Here is a 15,138-nt window from a genome sequence, read left to right as displayed (position 1 = left end):
ATGCTCTATAAAATGAATAATTAGAACATAATTAGAATAATTAGGAACATAGAAAATGAAATGTAATAGATAAAAAAACACCATTCATACTAGACAAAAATAAAATACTTTTTTTATAAAACATTTTATGTTATCGGTCAGAATATATAGCTATCACATTGCTCCAATTTGGACATAATTCTTTGTTTTTACATTCTTTCCATATTATTTTCTTTTTTATCAAATCTATCTTTCTTTTCTATTTTACCTTACACAAGGCCCGCTGTTGCTCTAATAACTGTTCTTTTCCATTCATTATGTGTGCTTCATTATTTCACTTCATCATTTTTGCACTTTATTATTTTCACTTTTTACTAATGAACATGAATCTAAGTGTTGTATGACTAAGTCTTTTCTAGGCATGAAAACATAACATTAGGCATAACATTAGAACATGCTATGGACTGCGGCCAAGACAGATCTTAATCGCCATCTAGTGGTGCAAATGCGTAAACGCGGCTTATATTTGACACTAAAATACCCACAATGGCCTGACAGAGCTGCTATTCTCGCGATGATTCATTCTTTTTCAAGCAGATTTTGTTTATATTACACCAATAAAATTTTTTTATTATTCATTTGAAACAAAATATATATATTTTAAACAATAATATCGTATATAATAATGACAGCTTTCAGTGTTTGACCTCATTGCAACACTGAAACACATTTTCTTTACTCATCTCTATAGCCTATATGATTGAATTTCTGATGAAACACCGGAGGTTCCAGCAGCCATATTGGTATGCCCCACCATCACAGAATGTCAATAACTGACAGCCAATACTGTGAACATAACACATCAATAACCAAAAACTTGTTTGCATTTTAAGACTGGACCAGTAGACTTCACATATACAAATAGATTGTGATAAATGTAAACTATAAATATAAAATAACGAGTCTGTTTGGCACTAAAGGACTCCATTTCCCATGATCCTCCATGCTCCCTCACCTGTCTCCTGCCTGCAATCACACACACCGTCAGCCATCTGGTGATCAACCCCAGCAGATACAAGATCTCTCCCAGTTCTCTTGTCTGGTGTCATCTAGTTACAGCAGCTATATAGTTTTATGTAATGTCTCTTATGATTGTCTATTGTTTTGTATGTTTAATATTATTAAGAAGCTGCTTCCCTCAACCAACTCACATGTGACAGTCCTATAAGATGTAGTATGTGTATGCATTGTGGTTTCAATGCACCAGCAATGCATTTCTTTATTATAGGTCAGTATTTTCATGGTCAAATGAGGGTGGTTCTCAATATGTTTCCTCGCTCCTCCGTCCTCCATCCCATGACCCGGAAACTGATCGAGCAGCCATCTTTAAGGACGTCTCAATTCTCTAATTGCACCGGGAGGAGGCGAGGATCGAGGAGTGATGAGGCTTTCTGAGGAGTCATGAGCCATCATACACAGGTGTGTTTTATCGACTAAACCTGACGCGCGTATAAATTCTCCTCCCCCTGAACATCGTCACATAGATCATATATAAACACGCATAAATGTGATAATTAAGCATTATATTATTGTAAATGTCGACCTATTTCAGACAGTGTAGTGAATATTCATATAGTTAATATTTATGTATAACATATATTTGTATACATACCTTATATACATTTCTGACCACTTTAAGCATGTTTTTAACTTATTTTATTGTAATGGGGATTATGACACCTGCTTAAAGTATGTATCTAACTTTATTTTTCATATTTTCAATGTGCAATGTGTACACTTTGAAGTGACGCAAGAGAGGATATGCCATTTCACTTCTTTTAATTCCTCCGTCCTCACGTCTTTTCCTTGCTCCTTCCCTCGCATCCTGAAGGGGTGGAGCTAAGACGCAAGGAAAGGAAGCGAGGAAAGGAAACGAGGATGCACAAATAAGAATTGAGAAGCACCCCATGACTTCAGATCTATTGCACTACAAATTAATCTAACTGTGCCAACACAGTTACGTCATGACTCATGAGACGTCTGCGAAGTGAAAACTACAATCTGCAGTCTGTCCTTGCTCTCCGTCTCATGGACTTCAGGGGTTTGCACAAATGAAGGCCACGAGACCACAAGTCTATATTAAGTGTGTCATTCAGAACGGGGCCACACACATGTGTGCATTCACCTCAAGTCCAAAACTGTTTTCACCGAAAAGTAAAACACTGGAAGACTGCCAATAAAAACTAATGGTGATTTCACAGTATTTATGTAATAGTAAAAAAATCTGTCGTTAGTTACTCACCGTCATGCTGTGATTTTTGTCCATGGAATAAGTGAAAAGTTTGAAGCTTTTCAATATACTGTAGGCTACATAACAATAAATATATAAATACATAAAAATAGTGACTATGGCTGTCAAGCTCTAAAAAAGACCATAAACTTGTACAATACTGTCATGGTTCTGCCTCGTCTTGCCAAGTTTTTCTAGTCTTGGGGCAGGATCATGACAGTACCATATGTTCTGTGTGGAAGCTCGTAGGCATCGCTGGGTTCGGCATGCCACGAGCTCTCCGGTCTTGTCTTAGTTTTATTGTATTGTGGTTTTGCCCCCTCGTGGGTTTTGTTTTGCGTTTGTTATAGTATATTAAAGTATTTTCTGTTAACCCTTTCACTGCCTGCGCATGGGTTCCGTCCACATACCGTGACAGAACAAACCGCCAAAAGAGAACCCAGCAGACAGTGAAACAGAAAACGTTGCAGAGAGCGCCATGGACGGAGCTCATGCTCGTGAGCGGAGCCGTCACACCCGGAGACTCTGCGGTCTCCGTCAAGGGGATACCACTGTTCAGGCGTTTGCCTTGGAGTTCCTGGTGACCGCGGGTTTGATGGGTTTCAACAAGGCGGAACTAGCAACCATCTTCGGCGGCTGCCTGGAGAAGCCCCTCACGCCGGTGAAGATGAGGAGGCTGAGGCCCCTGGGCATCATCGGGGTGGTACAGTTCGCTTTGGACCGGGTGGTATCCAGGGTCTCAGCCGACGACGCACCATCTACCTCATTGTCCCCCTTGGAGGGGCGTATTGTGGCAGTCACCACGCTGGAGGACACCTTGTCGTCCGCCTCCGTGCCCACCGACTCTGTGCCACCAGGAACTCTACGCAGTAAGCGAGGGAGAAGGGAGTCGTGGGAGTCGGCGTCGGATGCTTCCTTGACGGCGCCACCCACGCTCCCGGCCACAGTTCCTCAACCGGCCGCTAACTCAGCGGGCTGGCCCAGGAGGAAGAAGAGGAGGAGAGTGGCTGCCACAGGGCCAGCAGCAATGGCCGCCACAGAGCCGGCACTCCAGCTGGCATCCAATCCGGCACTTCAGCCGGCATCCAGTCCAGCAGCCAGCAATCCAGCCGGTGATTCAGCCGGCGTTCCAGCCGGTGATTCAGCCGGTAATTCAGCCGGCACCCAGTCCTGTCCAGCCGGTATCCCAGCTGGCAATCCAGCCGGCGTCCCAGTCGGCGTCCGGGCAGCCTTGGATGACCCCCAGGGCCTCAGGGAACTTTGTCCCTTACCCCGGGAGCCCAGGACTTTTTCCCCCGGACTCTGACCTGCCTAGGGTTCCCACAGGCAGGCCACCTCAGGCTGACCGTCCTCGCCCTACACCCGCCCGGGCAAAGACTTTTTTCCCCCCTGGCCAGGGTTCGTGGACTCCCACCCCCCCAGAACACTGTTGTTTCCCCCCTTCCCCTCCTATGTATTTTCTTTTTACTGTGTCACCCTCACCCATTTGTTGTTATTGCCAGTTTGCCTTTGTTAATTTTTTCAATGTTCTGTTATTTCTTGTCTCATTTCCAGTCTGTCGTGTCTTGTTAGTGGTGTTCCCTTAGAGGACGCCAGGGGGCATGGTTCTGCCTCGTCTTGCCAAGTTTTTCTAGTCTATGGGCAGGATCATGACAGTACCAAGTGTTCTGTGTGGAAGCCCGTAGGCATCGCTGGGTTCGGCATGCCACGAGCTCTCCAGTCTCGTCTATGTCTCCACCCTCTCGTTACTTATCTTGTTATGGTTTCATGCCCCTCACCTGTTCCTTTCTTGATTTGATCCCTTATTTAATGCCCTGGTGTTTTCTTGTCTTGTGTGGTTTGTTTTGCCTAATACCTTGTTCCTGTTTTTGTCGAGTTTAGTCTTGTGACCGAGTCATCTTGTATTTGTAGTCTAGTCAGTGTTTTGTTTTGTCAAGTTTAGTTTTATTGTTTTGTGGTTTTGCCCCCTCGTGGGTTTTGTTTTGTGTTTGTTATTGTATTTTAAAGTATTTTCTGTTAACCCTTTCACTGCTTGCGCATGGGTTCCGTCCACATACTGTGACACAATACATTATATTCCAAAAGATAAAATAAGTTGAAGTTAAAAGTATTTTCCAAGGCGGCAGCAAATAGTTAGAAAGTCTTGACTGAAAAATGAAATTATGCAGGTTAAATCATATTTACAGTCATTCCTGTTCTGTAATGAGATGTGTGAGGGGACAATCTCTGCATGTTGTAATAGTCTGTCAATAAAGTGAAATCTTTTTTTGAAATCTAGTTTAAAGTCACTATTGCAATGATCAGCACTGACAAGCATGACTAAACTCTTTTTCCCTTTTCTAAAGTTAATAGCCATACTCATTAGTCTCTCTTTTTTTTTAAATTAACTGTTGAAGATTATGGTCAATCATTTTAATTATCGTAATGTGAAGGATTTATACATTAAGATACCATTAACATAATTCATAGTGACTCAAAATAAAGGATCTTTTAAAATGGTATCAGGCTTTAGCCAAGTGTAGAAAGTTTTGGTAAAGATTTTCTCTTTATTATCATCAGCATTTGAAAAAAATGTCAGTAGCATTTTAAGAAAAATTTCCTTGCAGGAAAAAAAAACAAAAAGTTCTCCATTTCACATTAGACACACACAAGAAACCTTTGACATTTTATAACTACTGTTTAACATGGTGAAACGTGTGAAGCTGCATGAGGATTCTTCAAAATATCTGCTTTTGTGTTCTATACAAAAAAAAGCATACATGCAGACATGAGGTTGAATAAATAATGAAAGGTTTTTTTTATTTCTAGATGAACTATTTCTTGATAGCATGTTTAATCAGAAAACTGAAAAATCAGTTGCATAGCATTTAGGTAAAATTTGACTGTGGGGTCTGAGTTATGTATTCCGTTCGATAAGTTCATCCCTCACACCATCTGCACCCTGCAAATTCAGAAAGCAGAGGAACAACAAATCTGACATCCATGTAAATGTATTACATCACAATCTGTAAGATTTCATTCATCAATAAATTAGCGTTCATCCAAACGTTTAAGAATAGTTCACCCACATTTACTTACCCCCATGCTGTTCCAAATACACAAAAATACATACAGTTTTTGTGGCTAACAAAGGCAGACATTTTGAAGAATATTTATTTTTCTCTTCTGTTGATATGAAATATCTAGCTGCTATTGAGTGAAAGACTGGCTTGTGCTGCTGCACTCAGTTAGTGTGGTTTGGACTCACGGCTTGCCTGTAATCTGCCAGCCAAATCTCACGGGAATTCGGAACCATTTTATGTCGTGGCTAATTCGTATGAATTTGTACAAAAACGTAGGATTAGTAGACAAAGCAAACCGCAAGTCACTGGCACGAAAGCAAATCAAACTAAACCATACGAATGAGAACATACGAATATATATGAATTATCCAACTCGTGAAGCTGTTACGAATTGTTCTGAGATTGTGTTGAATCTGCTGACTGTGGATGTTTAACAGTGGGCAAGATTAATTGTGTTCGTTTTTGACAATACATTGTCATAATGTGTCAAATCAGCAGCAGTCATAACTAAAATATCTGACGGTTTTCACAATAAAAACTGTATTGTAATAAAAACAGAATACATGTCATGTTCCAGCAGAGGCTGACCGCTGACCAGCCAAGCTTTCATGGGTTTTCCTTCTCTAATTCTCTAATCCTTGGATGAGAGAGAGCAATTTATGAAGATAAATGCAAACATGTTTGGCTTGTATTCTGAGAGGGAGGGCTTGAATTGATTATTTGGTAGTGGGTGATAAAAAGGTGGAGTTGAAGGGATGCTGTGGTAATAGAGTGCTGTAATAGTGTAATAGTGTGCATTATTATTCAGTAACCGTACAGTACACCTATTAAGTAGTTCCAGATCTTTCAACCACAGTTTATTTCACTGCGCTACAGATCTAACAATAAAAAAAATTTCTGTTAGAAAAAATTACGATAAATATGTATGAAAAGCATGAACATTTCAACAACAATGTGACGACAGCCGGACTATCCAGATGAAAAACGCATACATCAAAAGAAACAATCAGCAGTTTGTACATATTTTATGCTGATTTAAATATGAAATAAATAACATTAAACTTGCATAAATTGTGTCTATTTATATGATTATTTATGCTATTTCTGATTGTAATTCATTATATCATTACATCGTAACATATTTTTCATTTCAGAATACATTTATTAAACTGATAGTTCACCCAAAAATGAAAATTCTGTCATCATTTACTCACCCTCTTGTCATTTCAAACCTGCATGACTTTCTTTCTTCCGCAGAACACACAAGAAGATATTTTGAAGAATGTTGTTAACCGGCCCCCATTCACTTGCATTGGTTTTGTGTCCATACAATTGATGTGAATGGGTGCTGGCGCTGTTCAGTTACTAGCTTTCTTTAAAATATCTTCTTTTGTGTTCTGTGGAAGAAAGAAAGTCGTAAATGTTTAAAATGTCAACGGGTGAATAAATTCTGATAGATTTTTCCTTTTTGGGTGCACTATCCCTTTAACTTAATGGAGTCATTTGAAGTACTTTACTGATGGACGTTGACCCACGTATATGGAAATAGCATGATACCATTTTAATATTAAATTATTTGTTTGTGTTCAGCTGAAGAAAGGAATTATATAGCCTACATATAGAGATGGCATGAGGGTAAGTAAATTATATAATTTTCACAACTATCCCTGAAAGGAAGAGTTCACCTTCAAATCACCTCCGCATTCTTCCTCCATATAATGGATTTAATGGGGGGCAACCTGATTTATGGTCCAAATATCAGTTTCTTCGCAGCTTTAAATGGCTAAACGCAACACCAGCTGATGAATTAGGGTGTCTTCTAGCGAAACGATTACTCATTTTCTAAGAAAAATTCTACTTTTTAACCACAAATACACGGCTTGCACCCAAGCGTGTTGTGCGTTCACGACTTCCCGTAATAGTTAATCACGTTTGGAAAGGTCAAGCGACATGAGCGGATGTACCGACCCATTGCTTACGAATGGTGAGAAGGAAGATCGTTCAGTTGTTGTGGATGTTTTGCGAAACATATTATGTTTTTGAGCCAGATTGTTGATTAAAATGGTCCGTTCGTGTGCTTATCCGGGATGTATAAACGTCAGACGCGTGGCCTTTCCAACGTGATTATGTATTACGGGAAGTCGTGAACACGCAACGCGCTTGGGTGCAAGCCATGTATTTGTGGTAAATACGTATAAAAAGTCGAATTTTTCTTAGTAAATGACTAATCGTTTCACTAGAAAACACCCTAATTCATCGGCTGGTCTCGCGTTTAGCCATTTAAAGCTGCGAAGAAACGGAAATTATGACCTTAAATCAGGTTGCCCCCTGTTAAATCCATTATATGGATGAAGATCCGGAAACGTTTTCCTCAATAACCTTGGATTAGTTTCTACAGAAGAAATAAAGACATGGACGTCTTGGATGACATGAGGGTGAGTAACCATCGACCTGCACAGGAAAGTTAAAAGATGTACTGATGTATTAAGTATCTTGTTCAGTTGTCTCCAAAAGTTATAATTTATTTGTTACAATGTACAGTATATATTTTTTACACGTATAGATATTTATATCAGGTTTTTTTCACTTATAGCAATGTGGACTTTCGGTAATGGTTTGTTTGTGAGACCACAAAGGACACAGACGGCTGTGTTTATGCCCGCACAGTAACGCAGATGCCACGCACCACAGGCTAAAGGAAGTGCCCGCTTCCCTGTTCACGCCAGACAAGGGAAACTCGCGTTCTGGCTCAGGCTCAGAAAACGCACCCAATGAACCTGCTGCTAGGTCACACAACGTGTGTAAACAACATGACTGTGCTACCCCAGACACCCGGAGAGAAGCCTGACCTTCACATGAATTTGACATGGCAACACAGCGCCACGTTTAACGCTGGCATGTGCGTTCATTCATTGTCACGTAGTGGCTAATATTAAAGATGCTTTGGGTGTATTTTGCAAGAACTGCTGTGCATCTGGTTAAAAACAATTCAGTGACATCATTCTTAAAAGGTCATTGTGCATGGAAAACTATGCTGATATGATGCATTATAAATGCAGTGTGCTATGAACGAATCCAGTGTTTATCATTTATTCAAGCTATGCTAGACATTTCGTCCTTGACAAAGTATTACTCAATTCACAGTGTGGGTGAAGAAGGAGCTTCTCATTGGCTTTCATGCTCTCCACCTCCATGTTTATCTCATTCCCTCTCTCATACTTTCTCTTTCTCGTGCATGTGGTGCTGAAATGTAGTGGTGCATTCAGAAGTGTTCAGAACACTTTAGCCCACATTTCAAAATCTAAACAAATCAACTCAATCCCCCCTTTCTCTCTTTCGACTCCCTATTTGTGCGTGGTGTTGTATCTTTGTTTAATCCTTGTGCAGTTGGGGGTGCGAAAGACCACGGCTCCCATATCAAAATCTCCATATTGAGCATTAAAATATTAAGTATAAACTTCATAATATTTGATATACTTGATGATTATAATGTCCTACACATGTGTTTTTTTCTTGTTATTATTATTACGTATCTGCAACTGTTGTACAGCAGTGCCATTTATGATAATCCCACAAATGTCTTATGATCAATTGGGGAACGTGTTCAAACAGGCTAATTCAAAATGATTATTATTGTATGTGGTGGGCTCTCTGACAACACAAACATAGTGATAACCAAGCGACCCTTTGTCCTGAAATGCTGCAAATGGGGGCAACATTTCTGTCAAATGAGCCCACCATAACATCCCAGTGTAAGTACAGAGGAATGAGCTCATACCTTGGTGAAGGGAATCCTCTGCGCCCTCAAACTCCCCGCCACCGCAACCGTCGTCTGGAGTTTTGCGTTTCTTCGACATCGGCGGTCCAATGTGACGCCTTCTGTTTTGTATCTTTGTTCTTGACTCAAAACTGAGATGCGAATGAGGACGAGAAACACTCAGCTGTCTGGACAAGCACATAAAACTAGCGGGATGCTGACACTCGGAACCTTTACGGAGCGCGATCCCCATTCATTCAGGCATCCACAGTTTCCAATTCGCTACGACACGAAATCGACGCAAGGAGGGCAAAAGTTAGCGAGTGCCAGATGTGCCGGTGGTGATGAGAGTCCGTGTTTTACAAAAGCGGCAACACAACCCCAAAACTGTAGGCTTTGAGTTTAGAAATACGCTGACAAATGAGAGATGTTGCCACGAAAGTGATTTGCGCATCACGTGTGCCCGGGATTATACTGAAGCAGAAAAGTACGCGTCCAAGACAGTTTGCGAATCAAAATGCGCCCGGCTATTCGCAGAGGCACGGGCACCCACGAGGTTGCCCGTGTTGTTGGGATGCACATAAACAGTAACATTTTTGCGGACATGGTCAACCGAGGGTAGATACTTTAACTGTCCGTATGTCCAACTCTCAACCAGCGAAATTGTGATGACGCTTAAACGACGCGCAACAGGTCGGTTTAAGTCGCCAGCCCAAATGCCATCTGCCATCAGAAACTTCCTCTTTGTCCACCCGTGTACCGTTTATAAAGCACCAAATCAAACAATATCGAGCACCGCGCAGTACCTTCGCTCTTATATAGAAACCGTCAGTCCAGCGATGCATTAGCGATGAAGGGTTGACCGCGATCTCCTCAAAACTTCTTAGTCCGGTTGCTAGGTAACCGCGGAGCGACCAAATATTCATGGTTTCAGCGCTCTCGAGTTTAGGTGACTTAAACCTGGTGTGTAGTTTTCGCGTGTTTTTCGATCGTAAGCTGTCTGTGTGTTTTTGGTGGCGCGAAACAGTTTAAGAGTTGTATGTAAATAAAGGCTCCATCAGCAGCAGCATCGCCGGTTCCATTCAAGAGGCGAATGACGTCAGCAGCCTCCTCCGCAAACGCTGTCAAGGCTACAGTTTAGATTGACTCGAATGATAAAATCGCGCGCTTTACGCAAGCAACACGGACGTGGACGCTGTCCAAATGTCTCGGTTGTCTGTCTGATCCACGTGTGCTGCCTAGCCTGCCTAGCCTGCCTTCAGACTTGTTTGATCATGCAGGCAAAGAAAAGCTTAAACTAATGAGTTAAAAGCTTTAACTAATGTGCTCATTGAAGAACTGTCTAAATGTACATTTCAGCAAAAATGATCAGATGAAATTCTCGACTGGTCAAAAATTGGAGGTCGATTTGTATAAAAACATCTGCCAAATGCATAAATGTAGAAATAATCTACCAACACAGAAACATGGATTAACTCACTGTTTAGTGTTATCCTTCATGCATCTAGTTTAATCTATCAATTTGCATCTTTATTTAGATTTTAAAGGTATATACTGTCTCATTACACATGTCCCTTTGTGTTGTTCTCACGTTTTGCATTCCTACATTAGCTCATAAGGTCTTCTCCAGATATTGTTAGTTATAAGAATGAACTCTTTAAGAATTCTACTCTGTTCTTCAACGTAATGTTCAAGTTCAGTCTGCATGCACCTGTTGACGCACATCAAATGTTTTGGGATAAAAGTTCATCATTTGGTGGAATAAATAATACACGACACATCAGCAAACAATTTCTGATGTTCCGATCTAGTTGTGAGACACAATCTGCCATAAAGCAAATTCAGACTATACCGTGCGGGATCTGTCGCATTAATACCTACCGTAACCGTGTTTCTGTATTAAACTCTGTGCATCATTTGCTTTGAGAGGACGATATAGCAGCACACTCTTGCACCCCCCCCCCCCCAAACACTGCAGCTCTATTGACGTCAGAGCTGCCTGCGTCAATGCTCTCTCTTTGACAGGAGAGCCTTTTCCTTGGATTCTAATAGGATTATTACAGAAAACATGCCCACGGGCCTTTTCAATGCTGGCGAAACGTCATTTTCGTCTCCTCGTTTGATGCATTATGTTAAAACGTGAAAGATAACTAATGTAAGTGAGTTTGAGCTTTCTACGAATCCACGTGCAATGCTTTGTAAATGGGATAGAATTATTTTTTGGCAGCTTTTAGGCCCAGGAGAGTCAATCCTATTGCAAACCAAAATCTGAAACTAACTCAATAAATACGACACAACCCATGCAATGCAGATTTACATCGCATGTATAAATGGCACAAATGTGTCTCATTGTAATAATCTGAGGGCAGAATAGCCTTGCCACCCCTCTGAATTCACATCAGAAAGCTGAATTAATCAGTCTTGTATTAGCAGAACACGACGCTATGACGTACATTGGCATGCGGCTTGACTACTCTCATAGTTCAGCATCATAACTTCTTTTCTCTTGCGTGTGTGGTCTAGCTGAAGCAGGTCAAGAGCGATTTACACACTGGTAAGAGTAGTCATGTGATTCTGACACACTGTATGTTTTCACACTTTTTTCTAATTCAACCTTCTTTATGAAATTTCTTACATAACACAGCGTATTGTTATAGCTTAGACTTTTAGTGTGAAATATGATTCGTGTCATTAATAACTTATTGTTTAATTATTGCATATTCGGTTCTCTTCATCATGAGTTTGAGAACGTTAGCTTGTATTTGGGTTCCTTTATGTTACTCTTAAAGGGACAGTTCACCCAAAAATGAAAATTCTGTCATGAATTACTCACCCCCAAGTTGTTCCAAACTCATCGATTTTTCAGTTCTGTTGAACACAAAGAAAGATATATGGAAAAATGTTAGAACTTTGTTCTGCAAAAGTAGAAAATCCTCCAAAAAATACAATTCTGGTGTACAGTGAATTACTCGCCCTATATATCATGACTTTTCTCTCTTCAGGAAAACACAAAAAGAGATCACCTGATGAAAAACAACATAATATTAAAACATTGCTACAGCTAAATAAAAATACCTAAAAACAGTAACATTTATAAAAGGTAAGATAGATATATAGAAAAAAATCTGTTCTCTGTTTAGCTTAAAGGGATACTTCACACAAAAATAAAAATCTGTCATCATTTACTCACCTTTGAGTTGTTCCAAATCTGTAAATTTCCTACATTGACTGCCATATAGGAAAAGATACAATGGTAGTCAAAATTGCCCCAGAACTGTTTGCTGTCCTACACTGTAAAAAATGATTTTTTGAGTTTGTAAATAAAGCTAGCATTACTTGTGTATGTTTTACAAACAAGTTGTATTTTGTCTTTCTACTTTTAAAGGTTGCGTTTAATTCAATGTGTTACTTGAGGTTCTTTTGTAATTATTTGTGCTCTAATACATAAGTACATTTAAATGAAAATGCCAAGTAATATTAACTTGGTGTTTTGTCATTAAATTAAGCGATGTATAAAACTGATGAAGGCAAGTAAGATATACTCCATATAACTGCTGCACATGCGCACTTCGGACATTACAAATGGCGCGCAGAGCCTCAGGAAAGCTTGCCCAACGGAACATTTTTCAGCGCCTGAGGGTATTAAACTATGGTAAGTCATTACATGTTTTATTTTTAATTCATGTAGTAACATTTGCAGCATAGTGCAACGTTAATAAACTTTATTTTCGATGGTTTGTTTGAGTTCAAGTTCTTGTTATTGAGTCTCGGTATTGCTAACATTTCTGGACAACGTTTGCAAACGCGGTTGTTTTTTATTATGCACATGGATAATAGAATTAACGTGTTGCTAAGTTAAGCTATTAATATGTTGACAGTGTTCAGTTTGATAAGTGCCAAGTCTCGCATGTCTAACATTACGTAACTTAGACAAATAACTTGCGTGTAATGCATGTTCATCAATTTAAATCAAGTTTAAGCTCCGTATATAACCAAACCAATATGATATTGATAAACTTGCTGTATCCTGCTGTATGTGAGTGTTAACTTAGCCGTAGCTAACTCTGCCTTGGCTAGCTCTGAACTGGCGTTGTTATTACAGATAGAATGGTGGATCTTGAACTAATTTGTTCTAACATTTAAAATTTGTTATAAAGTTAGCCTATGTTCAATGCATTAAGGTCAATAAATTCATTTGAATTGTAAATGACAAATAATCTAATTGTGGCATTAACATCCATGTTCATCGGTTCCACAGGTAACGTTAATTTAACGTTAACGGATTGGACTCTGATGCCAGAGGAAATGTGAAGGTGGTTTAATGGATCTGAATTGTTTTATTTATTTCTCTGTTTTTTAAATAAGCTGTTAAATATTTGAATTCAAACTCTGAATAAAAGTATTTTTGTGAAATGCCTGTCAGCGTTTTTGAAGTTCAGATACATTTAACTTAACACATATTAATACCTCATATATGATTTCAAGTAATATTTACAAAAAACAAACAAGTAAAGATTATGGAGGAAAAGATAACTAGTACTCTTGTAAAGAAATATTAAGTATATTTAGAAGCATTACTTAAATAAAATTTACAAACAAACGATGAGTAAAATTTACTTGACCCCATACTTGGGAATTTCTATTAAAAACTAATTCGACATGTGTTTAGCCTTTACTTAGACAGTTCTGATAAATGTACTAACATTTCCTGAGTGAAAATTGTTTCCTAGCTTTTTTCAAGTAAACTTCACTCCAAATTTTTTTCAGTGTACATTCTTTAAAATATCTTATCTCAAAATATCTATAACGTAATTCAACGAGTCAATGGGGGGCAAGATCTGTCTGGTTGTAAGCATTCTTCCAAATATCTTTCTCTGTCTTCATCAGAGCAAAGAAATTTATACAGATTTGGAACAATCTGAGGGTGAGTAAATGATGACAGATTTTCATTTCATAAGTCCTTAAGAGAAATGTTTCATGTTGAATCCAACTGTAGTGGTAGTAATACTGTTACTTCAGCTTTTATTGCATCAGACACCATACAAAGGATGTTTCCATTTTAAGTGCATTTATGTCCAAGTAGTTCTCTGGTATAATCAAAGACATCCCTGATTTTCTCAAGTTTTTAATTTAAACCCAAGAATCAAATTATGTTACTTCTGTGTGAGAATAATGTGAGAACAATTACATCACATTTCACATAATGTGCTCCCTCCAGTGGCTAAAGCTGTAACTCCATTAGAGAGACATTAGCAATTTTAGTGTTTTTTTTTGCTCGTCTGCCACCTTTGGAAAATATGAAATCAAATTACCCCCCCCCCACAATATAAAATATATCATAATATTTAAACAAATCATGATGAACATGTATGCTATTTTAAGGGTAAAATATGAGCACAAACACTAACATTACATTTCTTATTTGTAACTAACCCATGTTTGTTTTTGTCAGATGTTAAAGGGTCAGTTCACCCAAAAATGAAAATTCTGTCATACTACATTACTAACCCTCAGATTGTTCCAAACCTGTATACATCTCTTTGTTCGGTTAAACACAAAGGAAGATGAGATCTGTTTGGTTACTGACATTCTTGAAAATATCTTCCTTTGTGTTTAGCAGAACAAAGAAATGTAAACAGGTTTGTAACAATCTGAGGGTATGTAGATGATGATAGAACTTTCATTTTTGGGTGAACTGACCCTTTAAGAGATGAGCTATATGAGAATGAAAATAATGAACAATATTTCAGCATTCTCCTTTCATAAATGTGTAAATTAAAATTCCATTGTCATTTTTTCTAGAGACCTCAGTATGTTCTACTGTTGACAGTGGAAGATTCTGGTAATCCCACATGTCTTTGTCCATTTCATCACTAAACTAATGGAGCTCTGTGTCTCTGGAGCTGCATGTCATTTCTCACCCAAGTGAGAGGAATGTTCACATGAGAGAAGAGACACAGCACTGACTTACTGAAAACTGAATCACATAGAAATGTCTGGGAATAAGAGATACTAAGAGTTTTGACTTAAGCTTGAATTAAGATAAAATA

General features: G+C 39.0%; 1 protein-coding gene across 2 annotated transcripts in view; it reads right to left on the bottom strand.

Moving 5' to 3' along the window:
* pde10a (phosphodiesterase 10A) overlaps positions 1 to 10,165 on the bottom strand; it is a 97,260-nt gene extending 87,095 nt beyond the window's left edge. Inside the window, exon 1 of one of the 2 annotated variants that reach the window (XM_057341435.1) lies at positions 9,110 to 10,165. In XM_057341435.1, the coding sequence (XP_057197418.1) occupies positions 9,110 to 9,341 (232 nt within the window). In that variant the 5' untranslated portion in view covers positions 9,342 to 10,165. The remainder of the gene's footprint in view (positions 1 to 9,109) is intronic. The other variant, XM_057341436.1, reaches the window with a different exon arrangement.
* Positions 10,166 to 15,138: the final 4,973 nt, after the last annotated feature.

This window comes from Triplophysa rosa, linkage group LG9, assembly GCF_024868665.1.
Source record: "Triplophysa rosa linkage group LG9, Trosa_1v2, whole genome shotgun sequence".
NCBI classification, from domain to species: Eukaryota; Metazoa; Chordata; class Actinopteri; order Cypriniformes; family Nemacheilidae; genus Triplophysa; species Triplophysa rosa.
This window is presented reverse-complemented; position numbering and strand designations above follow the sequence as displayed.